This window comes from Bufo bufo, chromosome 5 (genome assembly GCF_905171765.1).
Source record: "Bufo bufo chromosome 5, aBufBuf1.1, whole genome shotgun sequence".
NCBI classification, from domain to species: domain Eukaryota; kingdom Metazoa; phylum Chordata; class Amphibia; order Anura; family Bufonidae; genus Bufo; species Bufo bufo.
The window spans coordinates 145,850,800-145,878,746 of NC_053393.1; the positions used below are offsets into that span (position 1 = coordinate 145,850,800).

General features: G+C 45.1%; 1 protein-coding gene across 1 annotated transcript in view; it reads left to right on the top strand.

The window, feature by feature from the left end:
• The window catches only part of TRAPPC8 (trafficking protein particle complex subunit 8), a 139,394-nt gene that overhangs the window by 56,288 nt on the left and 55,159 nt on the right, over positions 1 to 27,947 (top strand). The window contains exons 9-13 of the mRNA XM_040431868.1: positions 1,062 to 1,212; positions 2,733 to 2,833; positions 3,382 to 3,487; positions 6,289 to 6,420; positions 9,580 to 9,804. Of these exons, the coding sequence (XP_040287802.1) occupies positions 1,062 to 1,212; positions 2,733 to 2,833; positions 3,382 to 3,487; positions 6,289 to 6,420; positions 9,580 to 9,804 (715 nt within the window). The remainder of the gene's footprint in view (positions 1 to 1,061; positions 1,213 to 2,732; positions 2,834 to 3,381; positions 3,488 to 6,288; positions 6,421 to 9,579; positions 9,805 to 27,947) is intronic.

A 27,947-nucleotide genomic window follows, 5' to 3' on the forward strand; every position in this document is an offset into this window, starting at 1 on the left:
TACAGAAAGGTCATGCAGAGGCACAGAGCTTTATCAATCATGATATTGCAGTGCGCTTCCTAAGTCCCTCTCTCACACGGAGTGTGATTTCCACTCTCGTGTGAAAGAGCCCTAATGCATCCTGAACTTGTTGAGTTCAATTAATTAATTTATTTATTTTGGTCCATCTATAAAAAAGTGAAAATTGCTCATAATTCAGAAAATAGTCATTATTACAGAGCCTTTCGATGTCTAAAGCTTATGTAGATTGATATTGCTTTTAACCAAGTTTGGTGTTATTAAAGGGGTTGTGCCATAAACTACCAGTACTTTTCACACTAAGGGTCCATTCACACGTCCGCAGTGTATTGTAGATCCACAAAACACTGGACTGGCACCCCAATAGAAATGCCTATTCTTGTCCGCAGCTGCGGGAAAGAATAGGACATGTTCTATTTTTTTTGCTGTGCCGCGGACCCGAAATGCGGATGCGGACAGCACACTGTATGCTGTCCGCATCTTTTCCGTCCCCATTGAAAATGAATGGGTTATAATTGCGGAATGGATCCGGACCCAAAGTGCGGACGTGTGAATGGACCCTTAAGTGTATTTTCATCAGTTACTTTAGCTTCAATTCCTCCTTGGATATTTTTTTTTGTTTTTTTTTTCCAAATTTACCTAATTTTTAGTTTTCTCGTATCCCCCATGCTTGAATTCTACTTCCTAGTTTGTCATGTGACTGCTGTCCCATCATGCCTTAGGGCAGTGAAATGTATCCTGACATCAGCAGATCATATGATGCTAACCAGGCCCCTTGTTCTTACCAATGAGGCTTCCTAAGTCCTACATTACAAGGCTCCAATGCAGGACGTAGCCAACAGCAACTGAAAATGGAAACTTATTTGTCACTTGATGCAGTGGCAGGCTAATAGCTTTTGAAATAGGCAGTTTTGATAAATGGTGGTATTTGGGGAAAGTCATATAACAGCGATATCTGTTGGATGGGATACGTAATTATTACTGGTACATCCCTTTTAATGTTGATGTAATGATTTTAGAGTTGTGTTCTATCTGTGTTTTAGGTATCCACCAGAGGCTCCTGAGCTCCAGATTAGGAAGATGGCTGACCTGTGTTTTTTGGTTCAGCATTATGACTTGGCCTACAGTTGCTATCACACTGCCAAAAAGGACTTCCTGAATGACCAAGCGATGCTTTACGCTGCTGGGGCCCTGGTATGCATCGCATTACGTATTGTATCTAATTGTGTTATTCTACTTTTATTTGGTATCATAAAATTACTCTTGTATTGGAACGCACCGTCCAATTAAAGTGAACGGGACGGTTTCTTGTAATTACACCTGCTCACCGCCGTGATGTCGATGGCGAGCAGGTAAACAATGAAGGCTGCGCTGGCACGGTATGTGGCCTTCTCTTTCAACCAGCTGATCGGCGAGGGTCCTGGGTGTTGGACCCCCGCTGATCTGATATAGATGACCTATCCTGAGGATAGGTCATCAATAAAAATATCCTGGAGAACCCCTTTCACTACAGATTCATTAAAAAGTCAAAAAAACATTTTTTTCTAGACAATAGAGTAAGGTTTAAGGATGAGGCTAATTTATCAAACAACATATAACTTTTGATAAATGTGGAATAAATTATGCCAACACAAACTCGAGGAAAGCTTACTTAAGATATCCCCATCATGATAAATTCCCCCTTTAGCTTCTCTTGTCTTGGGCCCTGTTGGGTGCCTTCCCACACCATAGTTTTTACACAATCCTGTGGAAATCCATCTCCCATTGTTATCAGCGGGAGGCCATGCTGCCATTCGTGCAGCTGGCTGTTTAAGACCAAACTCGCGCCAGGAAAGGACTTGTCCAGACTTGTGTAGCTGGAAACTGCAGCAAGTGTCCATTTGCCACATTGAATTAGGCTAACCCGTGCCTGGGTCCGTGGCACCGAAATGTAAAAATCTGGTACTGTGGCAGATTTTGCCTTTGCTAAGGAACCTGTCACATAATATTTAAAGGGATTTTTTGAGATTTTTTTTTTTTTTAAACTGCTCAGTAGGATAAAGATAAATTAAAATGAGCATACTCCACTAAATGATCCCCCACCTCTCCATTCCAACAAAATCGTCCCCTCTACTTCCTGCCGCACGGATACCGGCCACATTTGTGGAAAGGAAGGTCCGGCCCATAGTAGAACAGTCCTATCCCTGCCTGTAATGCGGACAAGAATAGGACATGTTCTATATTTTTGCAGATGCCAACAAACATATGGATGCGGAGAGCATACCGTATGCTGTCCGCTTTTTTTGTGGCCCGATTGAAGCGAGTCTGCATCTGATTGGATGCAGACCAAAAATACACGAGCCCTTAAACACAGTTTTCGGGGGAACAGTATTAACACAATAGTTCCGGGTTCCATAATGCGGTTTACTGTAGTACATAAGAGATTTCTGCCCCAAAAGCTTCGCTTTAACCTCCGTCCCCTCCACTGGTCCAGATATATTGCCTTTTTGCTGAGCACAAACATTTACCTGAGTGCCCGGTGTCTTCTGATGGGAACCTTCATGGTCTGTCCTAAGACCTTATTGCCGCTGCCGTGTCATTCAAATAATTAACTGTAAAAAAATGCAGAGGTTATATTTTATGATGTGCGCTGGTTTCTTCCCACAATCCTTCATCTCATAGGAAGGGTCTCTCCGTTAGAGAAGCCTTTAATTTTGTACTACGTACCTTTTCAGGAAATGGCAGCAGTATCTGCTTTTCTGCAACCAGGTGCTCCCAGGCCGTATCCAGCTCATTACATGGACACTGCAATACAGACATACAGGGACATATGCAAGTAAGACAAAAGACTGTTTTATTCTTTTTTGGGGGGGGAAGGAGGGGTGCCGTGGATCCAGCTGGCAGATTATCATTGTATTGCTGATGTTCATGTGCTCCCATGGACCTTGTATGCCTCTGATCCAGTATCCAATTTCAGTAAGAAAGCGGCAACACTGGGGAGGCTTCAAGAAAGAACAGAGCATTACTTACCTAGCGGATCCGGCACCTCCGTTCTGATTACAAGCCTGCAGCAGTGATGTCACGTTAACAAAACATAACCACTGCAGCCGATCACTGGCCTCAGCAGCCCACCACAGAAGGCAGTGATTGGCTTCAGCAGTCATGTGTTGTCAACATGATGTCACCTCGACAGCCAGGTAAAAAGAGCCCAGCTGGGATAACCAGAGTGGTGCCACTGGGTCCTCTAGGCGAGTACTGCTCTGCTCGTTATTGCAGCCCCTTTATGGGTTCACATGCAGCTGCTTTCTTGCATTCAAAATATATCTGAGTAGGGTTTGGAAACCTCAACCACGCCTCAGAAATTGTCCCTTGTCTCTTCTCTAGGAGTATGGTTCTGGCAGAAAGGTGTGTCCTGTTGAGTGGTGAAATATTAAAAAGTCAGGGTAAATATTCTGAATCTGCTGGTCTTCTCATCCGTCTTACAAGTGAGGTGAGTACTTTTACACGGCTTCTACAGTTATTACTGTTTTTAAATGTCTGGAGCATTACTGTACAAAGTATGATTCTGAATTCCCCCTCACTTTCCATGTTTAAAGAATAACTTACCTTTTGTATACATTTTTGTGAAAGTGTCCCTAATGCCCTAATAGCAGTTCTTGTAATATAGTTTATTAATGTTTTTTGTATTTTTATTTCACTTTTCCCTCCCTAAAGCGCACATTTTGCTGTGGTGTCCGGAGATGACATTGTTATCAATGGGGCCGCAGCAGCGCTGTAAGTACGTACAGGAGGTTTACTCAATGCTGGTATAGTACATGGGTACCCTGTGCTATGCCAGGATTAGCTGAGCAGAGCGGGCTCCTCCTTCTGCCTGCTTTGCTAAGCTAACAGCTGACATGCAGGTCTCTTAGCTTAGCGAAGTGGGCACAGACAGGAGCCGCTCCACTCCGCTAATCCTGGCATAGCACAGGGTACCCATTAGGGCTGCAGCTATCGACTATTTTTGTAATCGAGTATTCTATCGATTTAATTGAGTACTCTAATAACAAAAAACAAATTAAAAAAGAATGTTTTTCTTTATAAAAAAAAACTCATCTGCCCCCTCCGTGCCATCAGCGGCCCCTCAAAGGATTATACCTTGTCAATTTGAGATCTTCAGTTCTTTTTCCCAAGACCTGAAGACTCTCATGGGTTTGTTGTCCGACTGTTGTGTACGCATTTTTAACACTATATCTGATAGCGATAAAACATTTGCATTAGTTGTCTTTAGTGTGTCAAATAGATTTGTTTTGAATTCCCTGGAAAGGTCCCTCAATCTCGATTTTAAAAAATTCATAATCTGTAGATATGCCAAAAAACGTCTTCAGGCCAGCCCAAATTTGAAGCGCACTTCCTGGAATGAGAGGTACCTATTTTCTTTCTCATGCCACAAGTCATTCACAATTTTCAATACCTCTGACTTTTTCCATTCCCCAAATTGTTGGTTCTGCGACCCTCCCCTAAACTCGGGGTGATCCCATAGGGGCATATGTTTGGACAAAGAGAAGGACAGGTCGTATTTTTTTCTGGTTGCTTTCCAGGTCGCCACTGTATCTTTTAGTAGCACGCTCCATCTAATTAGTTTGGGAATGTTTGCGTATTTCGTATGTAGTAAAGCCGCTAGTGACCATGGACGTACTAGCTGACATTTAATGGCAAAATTTGAATAATGACTTGACTGAGAAAGCCAATCCATACAATGCCGCAAATTACTCCGTATATCTCCGTATGTCCAGGAAATGAATCCCCCCATCTTCTCTAGCTAATTGTAGTTTTTGGAGTGATATCCTGGGTTTTTTACCCTTCCAAATAAAGTATCTGAAAGCTCTTTCCAGAGTGCTTATATCTGAATGTTTTAGCAGTAAAGGAATTGTTTGCATGGGATATAGTAGTCTGGCAAAGCTGATCATCTTTAATAGAGGACATCTTCCCATTATTGACCAAGGCAAATGAAGCCACTTGTCTATGTCTTTTAAGTATTTTTTGAATCGGGGGTGGGTAATTCAGGTTATATAACGATTCTGGGGTTCGTCCCACCTTAAGGACTAAGTATTTTATATATGATGCTGCAATTTTAGCTGGCGTCCCACTTAAGAGTGAGGTCAACTTATAGGAATTTTGTTCCTGTCCCAGTGGTAGCAATTCGCTTTTATCTTCATTTATTGTGAGGCCTGATATACGTCCAAATTCCTTTTGGATGTTGTAATAGCGTATTTAAATCCCTTTGCGGATCCTCTAGAAAAACGAATAAGTCATCTGCAAAAAGTGCATGTTTGTTTTATTTCTGTCGACCCTATACTTATCCCTCTAAAATCCTGTGCTGAATGCAAGAAGCGCGAGAGAGGTTCTAGTGTCAAATGAAACCGTAATGGTGATAGAGGGCATCCTTGTCTTGTCCCTTTATGTATCGCAAACGCTGGAGAAAGAAATCCTGGAGTATTACTTCTAGCCTGTGGATTTGTGTATAGCGATGTCAGATCATTTCTAAATGGTCCCCTCATACCTATTGAATCCAGCACTTTTCCCATCCATCCCCAGCCCGCATTATCAAACGCTTTTTCTGCATCAATAGACAGAAGGGCTGGTGATAGATGGGCTGCCGGCCTCAATTTAACCTCATCTAAGACCGCCATCGCCCGGCGTAAGTTTGTAACAGCCGATCGTCCTTTGACAGAGCCCACTTGCGATGTAGATATTAACTTGGGCTTTTTGGCATTGTTGTCTCCATAACCTCCATTCAGTATACAGTACTGTTACTGTATATTACCAGCGGAATCGGTACAGGCGCTCTGTTAGGCCACACCTTATTGGAGGAAAACCCATCACCAACCTGTCACAGAGAAGTTGTAATTGATGAGCGAGTCTGGCGCTAGGGCTGCTGAGGGTCTTGCGCTGTGTGAAGGGGGTCTGCATTAGGTCAGTAAAGGGCTGTTCTCATCCCAGACAGACATGGCATTTTCACAGGATTTGCCATAACTATCTGATGATGTGGGTCTCATCTCTGGGACCTGAACCTTTGTCAGTAACAGGACTCCCTAGTAATGAATGAATAAATCCTCTAAACTACGAGGATTAATCACAGTGACAAGCCTTTGTATTTGTCCCTTTACTTCAGCAATGTCTTTGGTACAGTGGATTAAAAAAGGGAGATTTCCATTTTGGTATTAACATTTTTAGCTGCTATTTATATGGAGTCTGAATGTCTCTCGAGAATTCGTTCACCACGTTTGTCTGTTATTTTCCCGACCACAGGACTCCGATCTCCGGAGCGCACTTCTTCTTGAGCAAGCTGCTCATTGCTTCATCAACATGAAGAGTCCTATGGTGAGGAAGTTTGCCTTCCACATGATTCTAGCAGGCCATCGTTTTAGTAAAGCAGGCCAGGTAAGTGCATGGAAGACACAAACTCACATTGTAAAGGTATTTTAAGCCTGAGAACTTTGGAGGTTCTGAAAGTATCATTTCCCTTTACTAGGACTTAGGCCTCATGCAAACGGCTGTTGTTTTGGTCCGCATCCGAGCCGTAGTTTTGGCGGCTCGGATGCAGACCCATTCACTTCGATGGGGCCGCAAAAGATGCGGACGTGCTTTGCGGACAAGAATAGGCAGTTATATTAAAGGCTGTCCGTGCCGTTCCGCAAATTGCGGAACGCACACGGACGCCATCCGTGTTTTGCGGATCTGCGGTTTGCGGACCGCAAAACCCACAACGGTCCTGTGCATGAGGCCTGAAATGACACTAGGCCCCGGTTAGTAATTACACAAGCTCATATGCCGCAGAATTTCATTATATGCAGTTTCCTTTTATTGTCAGTTTCAAAATTTGAGAGCAAGATAGCTTGAAAATGAGGATCCTTGTGTGTCAGCTTGTAGAGCTTGTTGAAGTGTAGACTTTTGCTCATCGCACTAGCTATCAGATGGTACAATACATTTCTCTAGGACCCCAAATTGGAGATGCATTTTGAGGTAGTCTGTGCAAACATTAGATACACTAATAACCAGCTAGGTAACGTTCCTCTCATACTATTAGATCTTCACATTTTGATGCTCAGGTTGGATAGAAGTATCAGGCTGTAAGTTGCCAGCGTTAGTCAATGTAAACTGAAATGCAGCTCTTCAAAATAGTATAAGGCATCCAGACTATTATCCCACAGATGTTCCAGACTAGAACCAGTAGTAGCCCTCAAAGGACCCCAGTATATCCACAATAGCCCATAAATGTCTTTCCGTCCTATCCTCTAGCACCTGCTGTGGAACGCTGCATGCCTTGCCTCACATTCCTTCTCGATGAGGCTCTATGTTTCTTAAAGGGTTTCTATCACTTTGTATCACATAATTAGCTGTCAGACACTAGCGATCTGCTAGTGTCTGCTCTGGCCAACCATCCTACTATAATCGCTTGTGGGGCAGCGGTTTTGCTAAAAAACTAACATTTTTTTAAATATGCTAATGAGCCTCTAGGTGCTATGTGGGCGTCATTAGCACCTAGAGGCTCCGTCTACCTTCATAAACAGTCGCCGCCCAGCGCGTCCCTCCAGCCCGCCCATGTCCTGCTGAATGCGATCCTCCGTGTGACGAATTCTCGCGCATGCGCCGTGCGCGGCTGTATTCGGCCCATTTGAGATGTCTTAGCTAGCGGACGAATTCTCGCGCATGCGCCGTGCGAGGCTGTATTCGGCGCATTTGAGACGTCTGAGCTGGGAGCAGACATTCAATGCGCATGCGCCGAATACAGCCGCGCACGGCGCATGCGCGAGAATTCGTCCGCTAGCTAAGACATCTCAAATGGGCCGAATACAGCCGCGCACGGCGCATGCGCGAGAATTCGTCCGCTGCGTCACACGGAGGATCGCATTCAGCAGGACATGGGCGGGCTGGAGGGACGCGCTGGGCGGCGACTGTTTATGAAGGTAGACGGAGCCTCTAGGTCCTAATGACGCCCACATAGCACCTAGAGGCTCATTAGCATATTTATAAAAGTTCGTTTTTTAGCAAAACCGCTGCCCCACAAGCGATTATAGTAGGATGGTTGGCCAGAGCAGACACTAGCGGATCGCTAGTGTCTGACAGCTAATTATGTCATACGAAGTGATAGAAACCCTTTAAGTCCTGCTTAAGGGTACTTTCAGACTAGCGTTATTCTTTTCCGGCATTGAGTTCCGTTCTAGGGACTAAATACCGGAAAAGAACTGATCAGTTTTATCCTAATGCATTCTGAATGGAGAGCAATCCGTTCAGGATGTCTTCAGTTCAGTCTTTTTGACTTTCCAGGACGGAGATAATACCGTCCAAAATGCCGGATCCAGCATTGTTTCCCATTGAAATGTATTAATGCCGGATCCGGCCCCGAGTGTTCTGGCAAAACGGATCTGGCATTGCGGTCTGCACATGCTCAGACCGCAAAAAATAAAAAAATACAATTAAAATGCCGGATCCGTTTTTCCAGATGACACCGGAGAGACGGATCCAGCATTTCAATGCATTTGTCAGACGGATCAGGATCCTGATCCGTCTGACAAATGCCATCAGTTTGCGTCCGTATTGCCAGAACTGCCCGCCGGAATCCTCTGCCGCAAGTGTGAAAGTACCCTAAGGGACCAAATTGTGTGTGTGTCTTTTTTTTTTAATGCAAAATCACAACAAGAGTGGACCTGTGTCCAGTTTTAATATTGTATTTTCATATACCCTATTAGGGAACCCTAAGTTAGTAGAGGAGGGTTCCCTGTTCAGGGTCTTCATCTCTTAGAGCAGAGTTCCTCAACTCCAGTTCTTCAGGGCCCACCTATCGGTCATCATTTGAGAATATCCCACAGAATGAATACCTGTGGTAAGTTCTGATGCATTGACACTAATTATATCACCTGCTAAATACTAAAGAAATCCTGAAAACATGGCCGGCAGGTGGTCCCTGATTACTGGAGGTGAGGACCACGGTCTTAGAGGGAGAGTAGTTACAAAGATTGTCCTCCTCACTGGACGGTCTGTCCTGTAATGCCAAGCCATTCATTTGAATAGGCATGTTGTAATACTTTTCTCTCCGGGGGCGATGCAAGAGTGTATTGTCCAAAGAAGAGAACCTCTTTAAGATTCGGCACACACATGCCAGTCCTTCACAGGAGCCTGTTGCCTTAGTATGCTGACGTCGCGTTCTAGTGTAGGCCTGACATGTGGCTACTGAAATGTAAGGTAGAGTAATTTTCAAGGTGGAATGCCTGCCGGTTACCACAGTCTGCTGCCCGACAGTTGACCCATAGATTGTGATTGATTGCTTGACCACCTCTAATACGATAACCTGGTCTACTCCCAAATAAATAAATATCTGTGTGCACCCTTCTGAAATAGACTGGAAAAAGTCTACCCCAGCATTGACTTGTACAGGACATTGTATCTTACTGCAGAAGTATCCTGATTTTCTTTCATGTGCAAAATTTCGGAAAAGGGGATGAAAATGTTGAAAATATAATGATATACATTAGAAAAAAGATTGATTTTTTTTTTTTACTTAGTTTTCTGATGTTTTGTTGTCTCATTTCTTATGCCCAGAGAAAACATGCCCTTAGATGTTATTGCCAGGCTATGCAAGTGTACAAAGGAAAAGGCTGGTCATTAGCTGAGGACCACATTAACTTTACTATTGGTCGTCAGTCTGTTACTTTGCGTCAACTGGATAATGCGGTGTCTGCTTTCAGACATGTTTTAATTAATGACAGCAAACAGCCAGCGTCACAACAAGGAGCCTTTCTCCGGGAGTATCTCTACGTTTATAAGGTAAATCTTCATTCATAGTTCTATCTGAGACCAGGCAGATACAGTTAACGAAGAGTCCATGTTTTTGATGTTCTGATGATTCACCAAGCTGTTAGGTCTGCAGACAGGGAAAGTTTAGCCAAATGGTTATGCTCATCATGCGCAAGTTACAAGCATTCAAGGGATCGAAACAGGAGCAAAAGGAAACAGAACTGCACAAAATGTGAAACTACCATTTTCTGTGAAAGAAAGCAGCTTGGTGATCTGTCTGGCATTCTTGCATATAACAATTAAGCTTTAGTTTGGGGACGTATGCAGTGGCATTCTAAGTTCAAATGCATCTGCATAAAGTTTGTATAAAGTCAAGTCACATTATTATGACTAGAGATGAGGAAAGTTTTTAAATATTTGATTTGGCAGCTTCGCCAAAGTTCCACAATAAATTTGATTTGTTACAAATTTATTTGTTAGTAATCGCTATAAATCAGGTATACCGAGGCCACTCTAGGGTACAACCACACGTACCCTAGCGGTTGTGCTGTGGGCGGGTTGCAACCCATGCTGTGGTAAAGAACCGTGCAGCCAATTAGCCCGCAGCTGCCCTACCCCAACCCCAGCGCTCTCCTGCCCTGCAGGTGGGAGCCCTTCTTCTGCCATCTGCTTTTCCTCCTTTTCCACATCATCTAATATTGAAGAGAATATGTCAGGAACATCCGGCTCCTCCTCTCTCTGCATCTTACTGACTTTTCTAAGACACAGCTATTTTGAAGGATGATTTGGAAGAAGTAAAGCCAGCAAAAGATGAGGATAGTCATCATTAAGACTGGAGGGTATTGGCTGGCAGGCTGGTACTCTTCCAACCAGTTTTAGATATTTGTATCTGTGTGACATGACGTTTTGTGTTGCTAGAAGATCCCATCCATCCCATGGAAGATAATAGGCATGTATGGGTGTACATAATCTGCAAGGATGAATTCAGAAAAATAGGAAGTATAAGCGGCTCACCTACCAATTCAGAAACGGAAAGGTGCACACCCCTCTGGCTCACCCGCAGCCTGTATTCACACACTTAGATATATAAAAAAGTATGGGAGGCACTCAGTATCAGGACCACATGGACCACCAAACAGATAGATAGATAAATAAATATATACCTTTTATTTAATAAAAACCACTATACCTATAAAAACATAAATATATAAAAAATATATATAAATAAATGTATAGGTAACAAGCGATAAAAACCTTCTTTCTGGGATATTCAATATCAACAGCCATATAAGTACCTAGATACCGTTCATATATAGAAGGATAAGATGTAAGTCCGCATATCCTAAGGCAATACCCAGTTGTTCAGTAACCTACATGTGCCTCTCTTTTAGTCCTTCTTGTTTGGATTCCTCCTCATTCGGTATATAACCTCTTTCAGCACATGCCGATATAATTCCACAATCTCTAGAGAACAGTTCTTGTGTTAGACACTACGCTCACCGGCTACATACATCACATAGAGCTTAAGTATTCATACTTTACCACTCTATGCCGTGTTCGCGCTCGGTCTTGTACCATTTTCGGGGTACTTCCTCCTCTTCAGCCTGCCAGGACCTACGCGGCGTCCCACGTGACAGCAGCAGGAAGCAGAGCGCTTTCTGGGTCCTAAAGTTCCTCCGCTCCGCTGTAATAGAAGATACAATCTGTGTTGCCACAATAGGTATTGCCAATGTCCTTAAATTCCAGATAGCCACTTGATGCCCTTATATTTGAGCCGCATAAGTGGGGTATAGGTTCCTTTGCTGTCCTTTTACCAAATGCGTTTCGGTGCTATAATACGCCCCTTCCTCAGTGGTTAGGCAGCAAATGAGCCGACATTCCTTTTATAGGGTCAGTATCCCCTCCCGCAAAGGTCACTGGGATAGTTTGCAATCCTCAAAGTGTGGATCCTGAGTCCAGGGGCTGGCCTTAAAGTCACAGCTTCTCAAATGCCCACGGCCATATTTCCTTTTTTCCCATTATATCATTTAAAGGGAACCGGTCACCGGGATTTTGTGTAAAGAGCTGAGGACATGGGCTGCTAGATGGCCGCTAGCACATCTGCAATACCCAGTCCCCATAGCTCTGTGTGCTTTTATTGTGGGAAAAAAAACGATTTGATACATATGCAAATTACTCTGAGATGAGTCAGAGCTTGAAAATATGACTTTTCTCTGGTCACACAAGTAAGATATGACTCTTTTATGTTTATTTGCATATAATATCAAATCGGTTTTTTTACACAATAAAAGCACACAGAGCTATGGGGACTGGGTATTGCGGATGTGCCAGCGGCCGTCTAGCAACCCATGTCCTCAGCTCTATACCCAAAATCCCGGTGACAGGTTCCCTTTATATTGTTTTCTTTTTTGCTTGTTACGTATAATCAATACCACTTTAAAACATATAAAATAAAGCACATGCAAAATAAACAAAAAATTGTATTAAAATAATATATACTATCGCTTGTACTGCATATTCCCTAAAAACCGCACATGCGTTATTGGTACGTTTTTCGTGCGTTAGTTCGTATAACTATCTATTTTGCACTTCCACTCTTCCTAGACCTTTCTAGTATCTTCTCTGTCTAAATTAATCTATATTAAAATGGATGATGGTAATCTTAAAGCTATAATATCGGTGTGGTATACTAGTAACCGTGATATCCATTATTGTTGTGTCGCTATCAACGTAGATATGGAGGGAGAGTGGCCCACCGGGGAGGGGAGATCGGGGTGCTGATAGACGGAATACAGAAGGATAGAAAAAATCATCAAAAAGCATTGGTACCATCTTTTGAATGATAAAGTTATAGGATCCCAATTAACCAACACACCACGAATTACATATACCAAGGTCCCAAATTAGCTCCATCGGTAAGGAACAAGAGGCCAGGAATTAGACGAAATTGGCTGATATCCAAAGGATTTCATAGGTGTGGACGTTGTTCCAACTGTAAACTTAGTTATTTTCCAAAGAAAACAACGAAAGTACAATCCACACAAAATACATTGTCTAGATATCAAAGAAGGGTTAACTTGCAATTCTACAGACGTGATATATTTTTTAGTGTCCCTGTTCAAAACAATATATAGGAGAACAAAAAGGCAGTTGAAAAAAAGAATAGCCGAACATATGGGGAACATAAAGAGAGGATATGAATTACAATCCCTTTCAAAACACTATAAAGAGAGACATGACTGCGACCCCTCCAGCCTCACATATGTGGCTTTTGAAAGGGTAAAAAAAAAACCTGGAGGGGAGGCAACCATGTTGCACATATGTCGCGAGTGGAGTCGAAAAGGATCTTTGAATTCGATACTCTGATACCAAGAGGCCTAAACGCAGAAATGGAAATATTTGGGTTTCTGTAATTGGGGGTGGTGGTCCACTGGTGACGGGACATCAGATGTCTGGCTGTCTATCAGCACCCCGATCTCCCCTCCCCGGTGGGCCACTCCCCCTCCATATCTACGTTGATAGCGACACAACAATAATTGATATCACTGTTACTAGTATACCACACCGATATTATAGCTTTAAGATTACCATCATCCATTTTAATATAGATTAATTTAGACAGAGAAGATACTAGAAAGGTCTAGGGAGAGTAGAAGTGCAAAATAGATCGTTATACGAACTAACGCACGAAAAACGCACCAATAACGCATGTGCGGTTTTTAGGGAATATACAATACAAGTGATAGTATATATTATTTTAATACAATTTTTTATGTATTTTGCATGCGTTTTATTTTATATATGTTTTAAAGTGGTATTGATTACACATAACAAGCAAAAAAGAAAACAATATAAATGATATAATGGGAAAAGGGAAATCTGGCCGTGGGCATTTGAGAAGTTGTGACTTTAAGGCCAGCCCCTGGACCCAGGATCCACACTTTGAGGATTGCAAACTATCCCAGTGACCTCTGCGGGAGGGGATACTGACCCTATAAAAGGAATGTCTGCTCATTGCTGCCTAACCACTGAGGAAGGGGCGTGTTGTAGCCTCGAAACGCATTTGGTAAAAGGACAACAAAGGAACCTATACCCCACTTATGCGTCTCGAATATAAGGGCATCAAGTGGCTATCTGGAATTTAAGGACATTGGCAATACCTATTGTGGCAACGCAGATTGTATCTTCTATTACAGCGGAGGAACTTTAGGACAACACTCTGCTTCATGCCGCCATTACGTGGGACGCCACGAGAAGACGGCTGGATCACCTGGGATGCCGTGTAGGTCCTGGCAGGCTGAAGAGGAGGAAGTACCCCGAAGACAGTACAAGACCGAGCGCGAACACGGCATAGAGTGGTAAAGTATGAATACTTAAGCTCTATGTGATGTATGTAGCCGGTGAGCGCAGTGTCTAACACAGGAACTGTTCTCTAGAGATTGTGGAATTATATCGGTCTGTGCTGAAAGAGGTTATATACCGAATGAGGAGGAATCCAAACAAGGACTAAAAGAGAGGCACATGTAGGTTACTGAACAACTGGGTATTGCCTTAGCATATGCAGATTTACATCTTATCCTTCTATATATGAACGGCATCTAGGTACTTATATGGCTGTTGATATCGAATATCCCAGAAAGAAGGTTTTTATCGCTTGTTACCTATACATTTATATATATATATATATATATATATATATATATATATATATATATATATATATATATATTATTTTTTTATATATTTGTTTTTATAGGTATAGTGTTTTTTATTAAATAAAGGTACGGTATATATTTATTAATCTGTTTGGTGGTCCATGTGGTCCCGATATTGAGTGCCCCCCATACTTTTTATATATATCTAAGGATGAAATAAAGCAAATGTATGGACTAGGTCCTGTGATGTTTATCACTATATATCAAATCTCATAAATTGCAGGGTTAGTGATTTATTATTTACGTTAAAACATAACTTTTACTAAAGATTTTTAGAATAATAGGCCCAAAAAAATAAAGATAAACAATTAATAAACAGAGCGGCGGTTTGACAGGTAATCGTGCACGGCGGCACCCAAGGTAATATTAAGGGAATGCTCGGCGGCACCCAATTAAATGGAAACCCGTGCTCCTACCACTCTGTAGTCTGCGTCCACGGTGCAGAATGCGTCCAGATGATGTCACGGTAATCGACTCCTAGGAAGACGCTGTTCTGCTGTAAGGAAGGCGGGGTGCAACTATGGCCCTGGTTTGCCCTATAAATGTGGTCTATGGCTTGCCCTGATACTAATGGGGGATAGCAGCCTAACCACAGGGCACTCGTCCTTAAAAGGGCGACCCCGTCCGGAACCTTGCCCTGTCGCCTGGCCCTGAATGGCCCTGTTCTAGTGCCGCTCCCTACAGCAAGATAGCATCATCAGGGGAGATGTATAGGACTCTAAAGGCTTTGATGATCAATGATGGCAAAAGATAATCTCATCAGTTGATCATAGATGGACTATTTTGTGGAGTGCTGGATAATGCTCCACCTCAAAACGGGCATCCTTAGATAAGCCACGGGCAGTAAATCGCACCCGCGCTCTGTTTGCGCCAGAATTTAAATGCCAGGTACGGCTCGCACCTGTCCAGCGTGCCGCGTCATTAATCCGATGCGTCTGACGCGGCTCGGACCCATGCGCATGCGCGAAGGCTAGGAATCAGACTCAAACGTCATCCCAGCCGCGCATGCGCTCTGGTCCCGCTCGGCAGTGGTCACGTGGGGAGCACTCCACAAAATAGTCCATCTATGATCAACTGATGAGATTATCTTTCGCCATCATTGATCATCAAAGCCTTTAGAGTCCTATACATCTCCCCTGATGATGCTATCTTGCTGAAATGTGCATGTAGGGAGCGGCACTAGAACAGGGCCATTCAGGGCCAGGCGACAGGGCAAGGTTCCGGACGGGGTCGCCCTTTTAAGGACGAGTGCCCTGTGGTTAGGCTGCTATCCCCCATTAGTATCAGGGCAAGCCATAGACCACATTTATAGGGCAAACCAGGGCCATAGTTGCACCCCGCCTTCCTTACAGCAGAACAGCGTCTTCCTAGGAGTCGATTACCGTGACATCATCTGGACGCATTCTGCACCCTGGACGCAGACTACAGAGTGGTAGGAGCACGGGTTTCCATTTAATTGGGTGCCGCCGAGCATTCCCTTAATATTACCTTGGGTGCCGCCGTGCACGATTACCTGTCAAACCGCCGCTCTGTTTATTAATTGTTTATCTTTATTTTTTTGGGCCTATTATTCTAAAAATCTTTAGTAAAAGTTATGTTTTAACGTAAATAATAAATCACTAACCCTGCAATTTATGATATCTAAGGATGAATTCATACCCAAGCCGCTTGAAAATGCCTTCCACTTGAATTATTGAGCCCAGAGAATGCCACAAAAAGATTTCCCACCACCAGCTTATGTTCTTCCAGCCATGGGTGCAGGGTGTGTGTTCTCTGATATTTCTTGCCTAAAACGCCAACGTCCATCCGTTTGATGAAGCAGAAAACATGACTCATAAGAGAAGGCAACCTTCTGCCAATCAGCAGAGGTTTAAAGGATATGGATGCCTTTGTAAAAAAATAAATAAATAATGTTTTTACACTAATTAATTTTTTTTTGTGGAGAAAGCAGGGCTATGTCAGTGTAACCAGCCTATTGTACAGTTTTCTGTGTGTAATGTGCACACAGTAATTCTATCTGTCTAATGAGGTAGTAGAGCTGTGTATGTAATATGTATATAGTAGTGTCAGGTGGGCCCTGTGTATGGCAGCGTCAGGTGAGCCCTGTGTATGGCAGCGTCAGGTAGGCATACATTTATTTCTGCATGGGAGACTAGCAATGGTTTTCCTGCAGAAATATTAGCCTCATAACGTTATGTGGGCCTATGCATTATATATATGAATTACCGCAAAATTTGTACTCCTTCTTGGCTAAAAATACTCCTCAGAATTGTTAAGAGGAGTATTTTTACTCTTCTGGCAAAAATGTAGTGCGACCTCTGCTGTTAGCTGTAACATACAACTGACAGTCTGCTTCAAACTGCAGACATAACCCCTTCCATGCCATTATCCTTAGGGACTGCGTATGGAAGGGGCTAACCATCGGGCTGTTCTCTCCAGTATGAGAACAGAATGGAATTCATTTTGGAGCATTCCGTTCTGTTCAGTTACGTTTTGTCCCTATTGACAATGAATGGGGACAAAACGGAAGCGTTTTATTTTTTTCGATATTGAGACTCTAAGACGGATCTCAATACGGGAAAATATTAACGCTAGTGTAAAAGTAGCCTTAGCTGTAACATACAGCTGACACTCTGCTTGAAACGGCCGACATCGGTGCTGGTACCGATGTTGGCCGTTTAACCCCTTCCGTCCTTAGGTACCGCTGCATGGAGGGGGATAACCATCGGGCTGCTGTGGCAGCGGCCCGATGCTTGAAGGGTAAACTGAGGGAGGAAGCTCCCTGCCCCGTCAGGCCGCTGCAGTGCTGTGGCAGTGTCCCTATGGTTACCATGGCAACCGGACACCTTCACAAGGCATCTGGATTGCTATGGTATAGCTGAGCCTGATCAGGCTTACTGTAAATGACAATACACTGCAGTACACTATATACAGTGTTCTGCAGTGTATTGTAGAAGCATCAGACCCACTAGATCTTCAAGAACCAAGTGGGTCTGAGTTAAAAAAAAAAAAAAAAAAAGTAATATATATCCGCACATATAATTGGTTAAAAATGTAAAAAATTAAAAACCCTAAACATGTTTGGTATCGCCGCGTCTGTAACGACCCGATCTATAAAAGGATCACATACTTTTACCGCACGGTGAACGCCATAAAAAAAAAAAAGAAGAAAAACTATGATGGAATAGTAATTTTGCCCACCGCACTTCCCACAAAATGGTATAAAAAGTGATCAAAAGAGTCATATGTACCCCAAATTAGTACCAAACAAAGTTCACTGCCCAAACCCCTGAAGACGCCTGTTAGGCGAAACATGTCGGGGGGCAGCGAGTGATATTAGCTTTTTAGCCAGTCTATGCCGGCCCTGCAATAACGTCTGGGAGACATAACGCTAGGAGTGCAGACTAGGAAGATAACTATGCTAGCAAGCAGCAAGCTGTGGGAATAACAGCATGCTTTGAGTGAGCAGAAAAAGGTTGCAATAAAGACAGTAATGAGAGACTTAGCTATATGTATATAGCACCTTCCAGTGGATGCACTCACTAATCAGACACTATGTTGCTACTATAAACATTAGGCAGGCAGACATAGCTGATAATTTTAATAGTAGTGTTCTAATTGATTTGTTTTAAGGATTAGTAATAAAAGCTATATTTTATAATTAATTAGCACGTGTCAGCTTAGGGACATTGATGGTCTTAACGGCCAAATGTAAAACAAATGATATATAGTCCCAACACGTGCTAGGGAGATAAATGTAAATCCATCCTACCTAATACAATCGCCCCAAAAAATAAAAGATATGGCTTTCAGAAAATGTAGACACGAAAAGAATTTATTTTTTTTGTTTCAAAAATGCTGTTATTGTGTAAAACCAAAATATATATATATATATATATATATATATATATATATATATATATATATATATATAATATAAAAAGACATATTAGGTATCGCCGCGTCCTTAACAACCTGCTCTATAAAAATGTGTCACATGCGCTAACCCGTCTGGTGAACGCTGTAAAAAAAATTTTGCCAAAAAAACCTATTTTTTTTTTTATCACCTTACACCACAAAAAGTGTAATACCAAGCGATCAAAAAGTCATACGTGCCCCAAAATGGTACCAATGAAACCATCATCTCTTCCAAAAAAAGTTTGATTCTGCCTAAGACAATCGCCCCCCAAAAGAAACTAATAATATGGTTTCAGAAAAGAATACACAAAAACATGATTTCTTTTTCAAATTTTTTTTTACTGTGTAAATCCAAAATAAAATTTAAAAAATATACATATTGGGTATCGCCGCGTCGTTACGACCTGCTCTATAAAATTATCTTATCTACTCTGTGCCACAACAGCCATTTGGGGTTACCTTGCCTCACAAAAAGAGTAATATATATATACACTGAACATAAATATAAACACGACACTTTCGGGTTTGCTCCCATTTTGCATGAGCTGAACTCAAAGATCTGAAACATTTTCTACATACACAAAAGACCCATTACTCTCACATATTGTTCACACATCTGTCTAAATCTGTGTTAGTGAGCACTTCTCCTTTGCCGAGATAATCCATCCCACCTCACAGGTGTGGCAAATCAAGGTGCTGATTAGACAGGGGGGGGGGGAGAACCATTTGCCTCACGCAGTGCAACACATCTCCATCGCATAGAGTTGATCAGGTTGTTGATTGTGGCCTGTGGAATGTTTGTCCACTCGTCTTCAATAGCTGTGCGAAGTTGCAGAATATTGGCAGGAACTGGAACATGATGTCGTATATGCCGATCCAGAGCCTCGCAAACATGCTCAATGGGTGACCTGTCCGGTGAGTATGCTGGCCATGCAAGAACTGGGATGTTTTCAGCTTGTGTACAGATCCTTGCAATATGGGGCCGTGCATTATCATGCTGCAACATGAGGTGATGGTCGTGGATAAATAGCACAACAATGGGCCTCAGGATCTCATCACGGTATCTCTGTGCATTCAAAATGCCATCAATAAAATGCACCTGTGTTAGTGTTCCATAAAATACGCCTGCCCTTACCATAACCCCACCGCCATCATGGGCCACTCGATCCACAACGTTGACGTCAGCAAACCATTTAACCACACGGCGCCACACACGCTGTCTGCCCTCTGCCCTGAACAGTGAAAACCGGGACTCATCCGTGAACAGAACTCCTCTCCAACGTGCCAGACGCCATCAAATGTGAGCATTTGCCCACTCAAGTCGGTTACGACGACGAACTGCAGTCAGGTCCAGACCCCGATGAGGACGACGAGCATGCAGATGAGCTTCCCTGAGACAGTTTCTGACAGTTTGTCCAGAAATTCTTTGGTTATGCAAACCGATTGTTGCTGCAGCTGTCCAGGTGACTGGTCTCAGACGATCATGGAGGTGAACATGCTATATGTGGAGGTCCTGGGCTGGTGTGGTTACACGTGGTCTGCCGTTGTGAGGCCGGTTGGATGTACTGCCAAATTCTCTGAAACGCCTTTGGAGACGGCTTATGGTAGAGAAATGAACATTCATTGCACGGGCAACAGCTCTGGTAGACATTCCTGCAGTCAACATGCCAATTGCACGTTCCCTCAAACATTGCGACATCTGTAGCATTATGCTGTGTGATCAAGCTGCACATTTCAGAATGGCCTTTTATTGTGGGCAGTCGAAGGCATATCTGTGCAATATTCATACTGTCTAATCAGCACCTTGATATGCCACACCTGAGGTGGGATGGATTATCTCGGCAAAGTAGAAGTGCTCACTAACACAGATTTAGACAGATTTGTGAACAATATTTGAGAGTAATGGGTCTTTTGTGTATGTAGAAAATGTTTTAGATCTATGAGTTCAGCTCTTGCAAAATGGGAGCAAAACCAAAAGTGTTGCGTTTATATTTTTGTTCAGCGTGTGTATAATAAATATATACACTGCTCAAAAAAATAAAGGGAACACAAAAATAACACATCCTAGATCTGAGTTAATTAAATATTCTTCGGAGTCACTTTGTTCTTTACATAGTTGAATGTGCTGACAACAAAATCACACAAAAATTAAAAAATGGAAATCTAATTTTTCAACCCATGGAGGTCTGGATTTGGAGTGACACTCAAAATTAAAGTGGAAAAACACACTACAGGCTGATCCAACTTTGATGTAATGTCCTTAAAACGAGTCAAAATGAGGCTCAGTAGTGTGTGTGGCGTCCACGTGCCTGTATGACCTCCTCACAATGCCTGTGCATGCTCCTGATGAGGTGGCAGACGGTCTCCTGAGGGATCTCCTCTCAGACCTGGACTAAAGCATCTGCCAACTCCTGGACAGTCTGTGGTGCAACGTGACGTTGGTGGATAGAGCGAGACATGATGTCCCAGATGTGCTCAATTGGATTCAGGTCTGGGGAACGGGCGGGCCAGTCCATAGCATCAATGCCTTCGTCTTGCAGGAACTGCTGACACACTCCAGCCACATGAGGTCTAGCATTGTCTTGCATTAGGAGGAACCCAGGGCCAACCGCACCAGCATATGGTCTCACAAGGGGTCTGAGGATCTCATCTCGGTATCTAATGGCAGTCAGGCTACCTCTGGCGAGCACATGGAGGGCTATGCGGCCCTCCAAAGAAATGCCACCCCACACCATTACTGACCCAATGCCAAACCGGTCATGCTGGAGGATGTTGCAGGCAACAGAACGTTCTCCACGGCGTCTCCAGACTCTCACGTCTGTCACATGTGCTCAGTGTGAACCTGCTTTCATCTGTGAAGAGCACAGGGTGCCAGTGGCGAATTTGCCAATCTTGGTGTTCTCTGGCAAATGCCAAACGTCCTGCACGGTGTTGGGCTGTAAGCACAACCCCCACCCGTGGACGTCAGGCCCTCATATCACCCTCATGGAGTCTGTTTCTGACCGTTTGAGCAGACACATGCACATTTGTGGCCTGCTGGATGTCATTTTGCAGGGCTTTCGTAGTGCTCCTCCTGTTCCTCCTTGCACAAAGGCGGAGGTAGCGGTCCTGCTGCTGGGTTGTTGCCCTCCTACGGCCTCCTCCACGTCTCCTCATGTACTGGCCTGTCTCCTGGTAGCGCCTCCATGCTCTGGACACTACGCTGACAGACACAGCAAACCTTCTTGCCACAGCTCGCATTGATGTGCCATCCTGGATAAGCTGCACTACCTGAGCCACTTGTGTGGGTTGTAGACTCCGTCTCATGCTACTACTAGAGTGAAAGCACCGCCAGCATTCAAAAGTGACCAAAACATCAGCCAGGAATCATAGGAACTGAGAAGTGGTCTGTGGTCACCACCTGCAGAACCACTCCTTTATTGGGGGGGTCTTGCTAATTGCCTATAATTTCCACCTGTTGTCTATCCCATTTGCACAACAGCATGTGAAATTGATTGTCACTCAGTGTTGCTTCCTAAGTGGACAGTTTGATTTCACAGAAGTGTGATTGACTTGGAGTTACATTGTGTTGTTTAAGTGTTCCCTTTTTTTTTTGGAGCAGTGTATGTTGCCAACGTTTTTATGGTGAGGGTCTCAGCACTCTGACGCCCTCTGATAAAAAAAACTTTTGAACACCAATAACTAGTACAAGCAGAGAGAAGCAGTCACATAGCGCACACTCTTTGTCGCAGGAGACTGAATCGAGATGGGCCCATAGTCTTCTATTGATTCTACTTTGGTTATGTCTCCTGCAATAAGCTGAGCACTTCTATCTCCTCGTTCCAACGATTGATGAGGTTCTCAGCTTGTGCTATGACATATCAAATGTTTTAACTAAGTGCAGTGCCACTTTAGCACTTACCTTATAATTTGTTATTCAGTGTTGCTTCCTAAGTGGACAGTTTGATTTCACAGAAGTGTGATTGACTTGGAGTTACATTGTGTTGTTTAAGTGTTCCCTTTATTTTTTTGAGCAGTGTGTGTGTGTATATGTATGTATATATATATATATATATATATATATATAATATACACATACACACACAGTTGCAAGAAAAAGTATGTGAATCCTTTGGACTGATATGGATTTCTGCACAAATTGTCCATAAAATGTGATCTTTTTCCATTTATAGACCATTTGTCTTACCGTGGACTGATGAACAGCAAGGCTTTTGGAGATACTTTTATAACCCTTTCCAGCTTTATGCAAGTCAAAAATTCTTAATCGTAGGTCTTCTAAAGCTCTTTTGTGCGAGGCATCATTCACATCAGGCAATGCTTATAGTGAAAAGCAAACCCAGAACTGGTGTGTGTTTTTTATAGGGCAGGGCAGCTGTAACCAACACCTCCAATCTCATCTCATTGATTGGACTCCAGTTGGCTGACACCTCACTCCAATTAGCTCTTGGAGATGTCATTAGTCTAGGGGTTCACATACTTTTTCCACCTGCACTGTGAATGTTTACATGGTGTGTTCAATAAGAACATGGTAACATTTAATTCTTTGTGTGTTTATTAGTTTAAGCAGACTGTGATTGTCTATTGTTGGGACTTAGATGAAGGTCAGATCACATTTTATGACCAATTTGTGCAGAAATCCATATAATTCCAAAGGGTTCACATACTTTTTCTTGCAACTGTATATATTAGGGCTGTAGTAAACCATTATTTTAGTAATCGAGTATTCTACCGATTTTATATTTTACGATTAATAGAGTACTCTTATAAGAAAAAATTAATTAATAGACAGTTTTCCTTTATAAAAACTCATCAGACCCCCTACATTTAGTCCCCAACACCCTTCGTTCCCCCCTGTGCGATCAGCCCAAGTGCATCAGCTCCGTCTCCCCCAGTGCCATCAGCTCCGTCTCCCCCAGTGCCATCAGCTCCGTCTCCCCCACCCCAGTGCCATCAGCTCCGTCTCCCCCACCCCAGTGCCATCAGCTCCGTCCCCCCCACCCCAGTGCCATCAGCTCCGTCTCCCCCACCCCAGTGCCATCAGCTCCGTCTCCCCCACCCCAGTGCCATCAGCTCCGTCTCCCCCACCCCAGTGCCATCAGCTCCGTCTCCCCCACCCCAGTGCCATCAGCTCCGTCTCCCCCACCCCAGTGCCATCAGCTCCGTCTCCCCCACCCCAGTGCCATCAGCTCCGTCTCCCCCACCCCAGTGCCATCAGCTCCGTCTCCCCCACCCCAGTGCCATCAGCTCCGTCGCCCCCACCCCAGTGCCATCAGCTCCGTCTCCCCCACCCCAGTGCCATCAGCTCCGTCTCCCCCACCCCAATGCCATCAGCTCCGTCTCCCCCACCCCAGTGCCTTCAGATCCACTCCCACAGAGCCATCAACTCTCCCCCGCTCCATACAGGCAAACCTTGCGCCTCCCCCTGTATTTTTATTCACACTGTTTACCAATCGCCACAAATAATATGTTCACTATATTGTACGGGTTATTACCACAGATACCCAATACTGTTTTGTGATATTTACTAAGCAAAAAGTATGAAATATCACGGAACAGTATCTGCTGTACCGATAATAAAAAGCTGTACAATATAGTGGACATATTTAGAGATGAGCGAATTTCCTATTTTGAATATGAATTACTGGTAAAAGTTGAATTCCCCTGCATAACGTAAACGGGATTAATCTGTTATGCAGGCCATAGACTTTTATTATGACGGAATGAATAACGGAATGCCTCTAAAGGCATTCCGTCATAGAATTGCATTATGGTCCGTGGTAACAGAATCCATAACGTAATTCACCCTTTACCAGTAAAGAAGCGTGAACGAATTTCATAACCTGAAATTCGCTCATCTCTAGACCTATTATTTATGGTGCTAGGGCTGGGTGATTATGACACTATAATGAAAGCCAATGTCTGCGGCAGCTCTGAAGGGTTGTTAGTGGGGAAACGCCCACATACAACTATAGATCTCACCTATAGATTTCATTACAGGACACATTTTAGAGGAAGAAGTGTAATGAACCTTAAAGAATGTGTAAGGAAATGCAAACATAACCTCTGATCATCTGAGGGACTGCAATCAGTAAGTCCCAGGGTGTCAGTACCTATCGGGAGAGGGTGACAGGGTGAAAGTACCTACTGTGGGTGTGTGGGGGGGGGGGGGTCCTGTCAGGGTGCGAGTCTGTTGGCACCAGTCAGGGCCGGCTGGCATCGGGCAGGGGGCGTCAGGGTTGGCTAGCAGGGGGCGTCAGGGTTGGCTAGTATCGGGCAGGGGGTGTCAGGACTAGCTGGCATAGGGCAGGGGGTGTCAAGACTCGTATCGGGGAGCTGTTGTCAGGACAGTTACCGTGGTGCTGCTGGGCATCATCAGCATTGAAGTCCATGATGTGTTCTGGCAGCTGCTGGTGCTCCTGCTGCTCCATGTGCCTCCCATGGGGGTCATTGTGCAGAACGTTGTGGGGGGGATACCCATCCCGCTCCTGCAGGGCGATGGGCCATATCCTATAACACCCGAAACCGGGCTCCGTCACATCGCGACAGAGCGTGCGTACGTCAGGAGGTCAGTGCAGCGCGGGACCATGGATGTGCTGTGGAGTGTCCGGAGGCCCCCTGCTGGAAAGGTGAGTATTCCGAGCGTAGCAGGAGACCAGGGAGCGGGAGTAATAGCAAGTGCTTCACTCCTGCTCTGTGGTCACGTGACACAAACGAATCCTCGATGGAAAAAATTTGCATCGAGGATTTTTTGGTGTGGAATTACTCGATTTTATCGAGTTCTCGTTGCAGCCCTAATATATATCTCATTTATCAAAACTGGTGTAAAGTAGAACTGGCTTAGTCCCCTGGAAGAAGCCATGGGGCGAAACGCGCGTCGGGGAGTCATTGGAGGCTGCACTATCTCACGGTCGGTACTATATACTTTGATGTTTTATCCACTTTGCATTTTGCACTTTTGCAGTCTTATTACTGCATTGGACATTGTCTAATGGACCTTAGTTCAATTGATGTACTTTTGGTCGGTTGTGTGGATCTACAATGATAGTAGTTATATGTATGCCTTTTTGGTGCATGACCTTCCGCTGCTGCTTAGGATCCGCTTTTAACCGCATTGATGTTATTATATTATGTGATGTTTACAATAACAGGATGTGGGAGCAGGGCAGCAGAGCTGTGCTATGTAACAGGATGTGGGAGTGGGGCAGCAGAGCTGTGCTATGTAACAGGATGTGGGGGCGGGGCAGCCGAGCTGTGCTATGTAACAGGATGTGGGGGCAGGGCAGCAGAGCTGTGCTATGTAACAGGATGTGGGAGCGGGGCAGCAGAGCTGTGCTATGTAACAGGATGTGGGAGCGGGGCAGCCGAGCTGTGCTATGTAACAGGATGTGGGAGCGGGGCAGCCGAGCTGTGCTATGTAACAGGATGTGGGAGCGGGGCAGCCGAGCTGTGCTATGTAACAGGATATGGGGCGGGGCAGCAGAGCTGTGCTATGTAACAGGATGTGGGAGCGGGGCAGCAGAGCTGTGCTATGTAACAGGATGTGGGAGCGGGGCAGCCGAGCTGTGCTATGTAACAGGATATGGGGCGGGGCAGCAGAGCTGTGCTATGTAACAGGATGTGGGAGCAGGGCAGCAGAGCTGTGCTATGTAACAGGATGTGGGAGCGGGGCAGCAGAGCTGTGCTATGTAACAGGATGTGGGAGCGGGGCAGCAGAGCTGTGCTATGTAACAGGATGTGGAGGCGGGGCAGCAGAGCTGTGCTATGTAACAGGATGTGGGGGCAGGGCAGCCGAGCTGTGCTATGTAACAGGATGTGGGAGCGGGGCAGCAGAGCTGTGCTATGTAACAGGATGTGGGAGCGGGGCAGCAGAGCTGTGCTATGTAACAGGAAGTGGGGGCGGGGCAGCCGAGCTGTGCTATGTAACAGGATGTGGGGGCGGGGCAGCAGAGCTGTGCTATGTAACAGGATGTGGGGGCGGGGCAGCAGAGCTGTGCTATGTAACAGGATGTGGGGGCAGGGCAGCAGAGCTGTGCTATGTAACAGGATGTGGGAGCGGGGCAGCAGAGCTGTGCTATGTAACAGGATGTGGGAGCGGGGCAGCCGAGCTGTGCTATGTAACAGGATGTGGGAGCGGGGCAGCCGAGCTGTGCTATGTAACAGGATATGGGGCGGGGCAGCAGAGCTGTGCTATGTAACAGGATGTGGGAGCGGGGCAGCAGAGCTGTGCTGTGTAACAGGAAGTGGGGGCGGGGCAGCCGAGCTGTGCTATGTAACAGGATGTGGGGGCAGGGCAGCCGAGCTGTGCTATGTAACAGGATGTGGGAGCGGGGCAGCAGAGCTGTGCTATGTAACAGGATGTGGGGGCAGGGCAGCCGAGCTGTGCTATGTAACAGGATGTGGGAGCGGGGCAGCAGAGCTGTGCTATGTAACAGGATGTGGGGGCAGGGCAGCCGAGCTGTGCTATGTAACAGGATGTGGGAGCGGGGCAGCAGAGCTGTGCTATGTAACAGGATATGGGGCGGGGCAGCAGAGCTGTGCTATGTAACAGGATGTGGGAGCGGGGCAGCAGAGCTGTGCTATGTAACAGGATGTGGGAGCGGGGCAGCCGAGCTGTGCTATGTAACAGGATGTGGAGGCGGGGCAGCAGAGCTGTGCTATGTAACAGGATGTGGGGGCAGGGCAGCCGAGCTGTGCTATGTAACAGGATGTGGGAGCGGGGCAGCAGAGCTGTGCTATGTAACAGGATGTGGGAGCGGGGCAGCAGAGCTGTGCTATGTAACAGGATGTGGGGGCAGGGCAGCCGAGCTGTGCTATGTAACAGGATGTGGGAGCGGGGCAGCAGAGCTGTGCTATGTAACAGGATGTGGGAGCGGGGCAGCCGAGCTGTGCTATGTAACAGGATGTGGAGGCGGGGCAGCAGAGCTGTGCTATGTAACAGGATGTGGGAGCGGGGCAGCAGAGCTGTGCTATGTAACAGGATGTGGGAGCGGGGCAGCAGAGCTGTGCTATGTAACAGGATGTGGAGGCGGGGCAGCAGAGCTGTGCTATGTAACAGGATGTGGGGGCAGGGCAGCCGAGCTGTGCTATGTAACAGGATGTGGGAGCGGGGCAGCAGAGCTGTGCTATGTAACAGGATGTGGGAGCGGGGCAGCAGAGCTGTGCTATGTAACAGGAAGTGGGGGCGGGGCAGCCGAGCTGTGCTATGTAACAGGATGTGGGGGCGGGGCAGCAGAGCTGTGCTATGTAACAGGATGTGGGGGCGGGGCAGCAGAGCTGTGCTATGTAACAGGATGTGGGGGCAGGGCAGCCGAGCTGTGCTGGTGCATGTGAAATCCACAGAGCCTCACAGGAGATGACAGCACTAAGCAAAACTCATATCAGAGCATTTCTGAGGGCATGTAAAGCAAAGCTGATACCAGTAAACTAAGGCTACTTTCACACTTGCATTGTGAGGATTTGGCAGGCAGTTCCGCCGCCGGAACTGCCTGCCGGATCCGGAAATCCTTATGCAAACGTATATCATTTGTAGACGCATCCGGA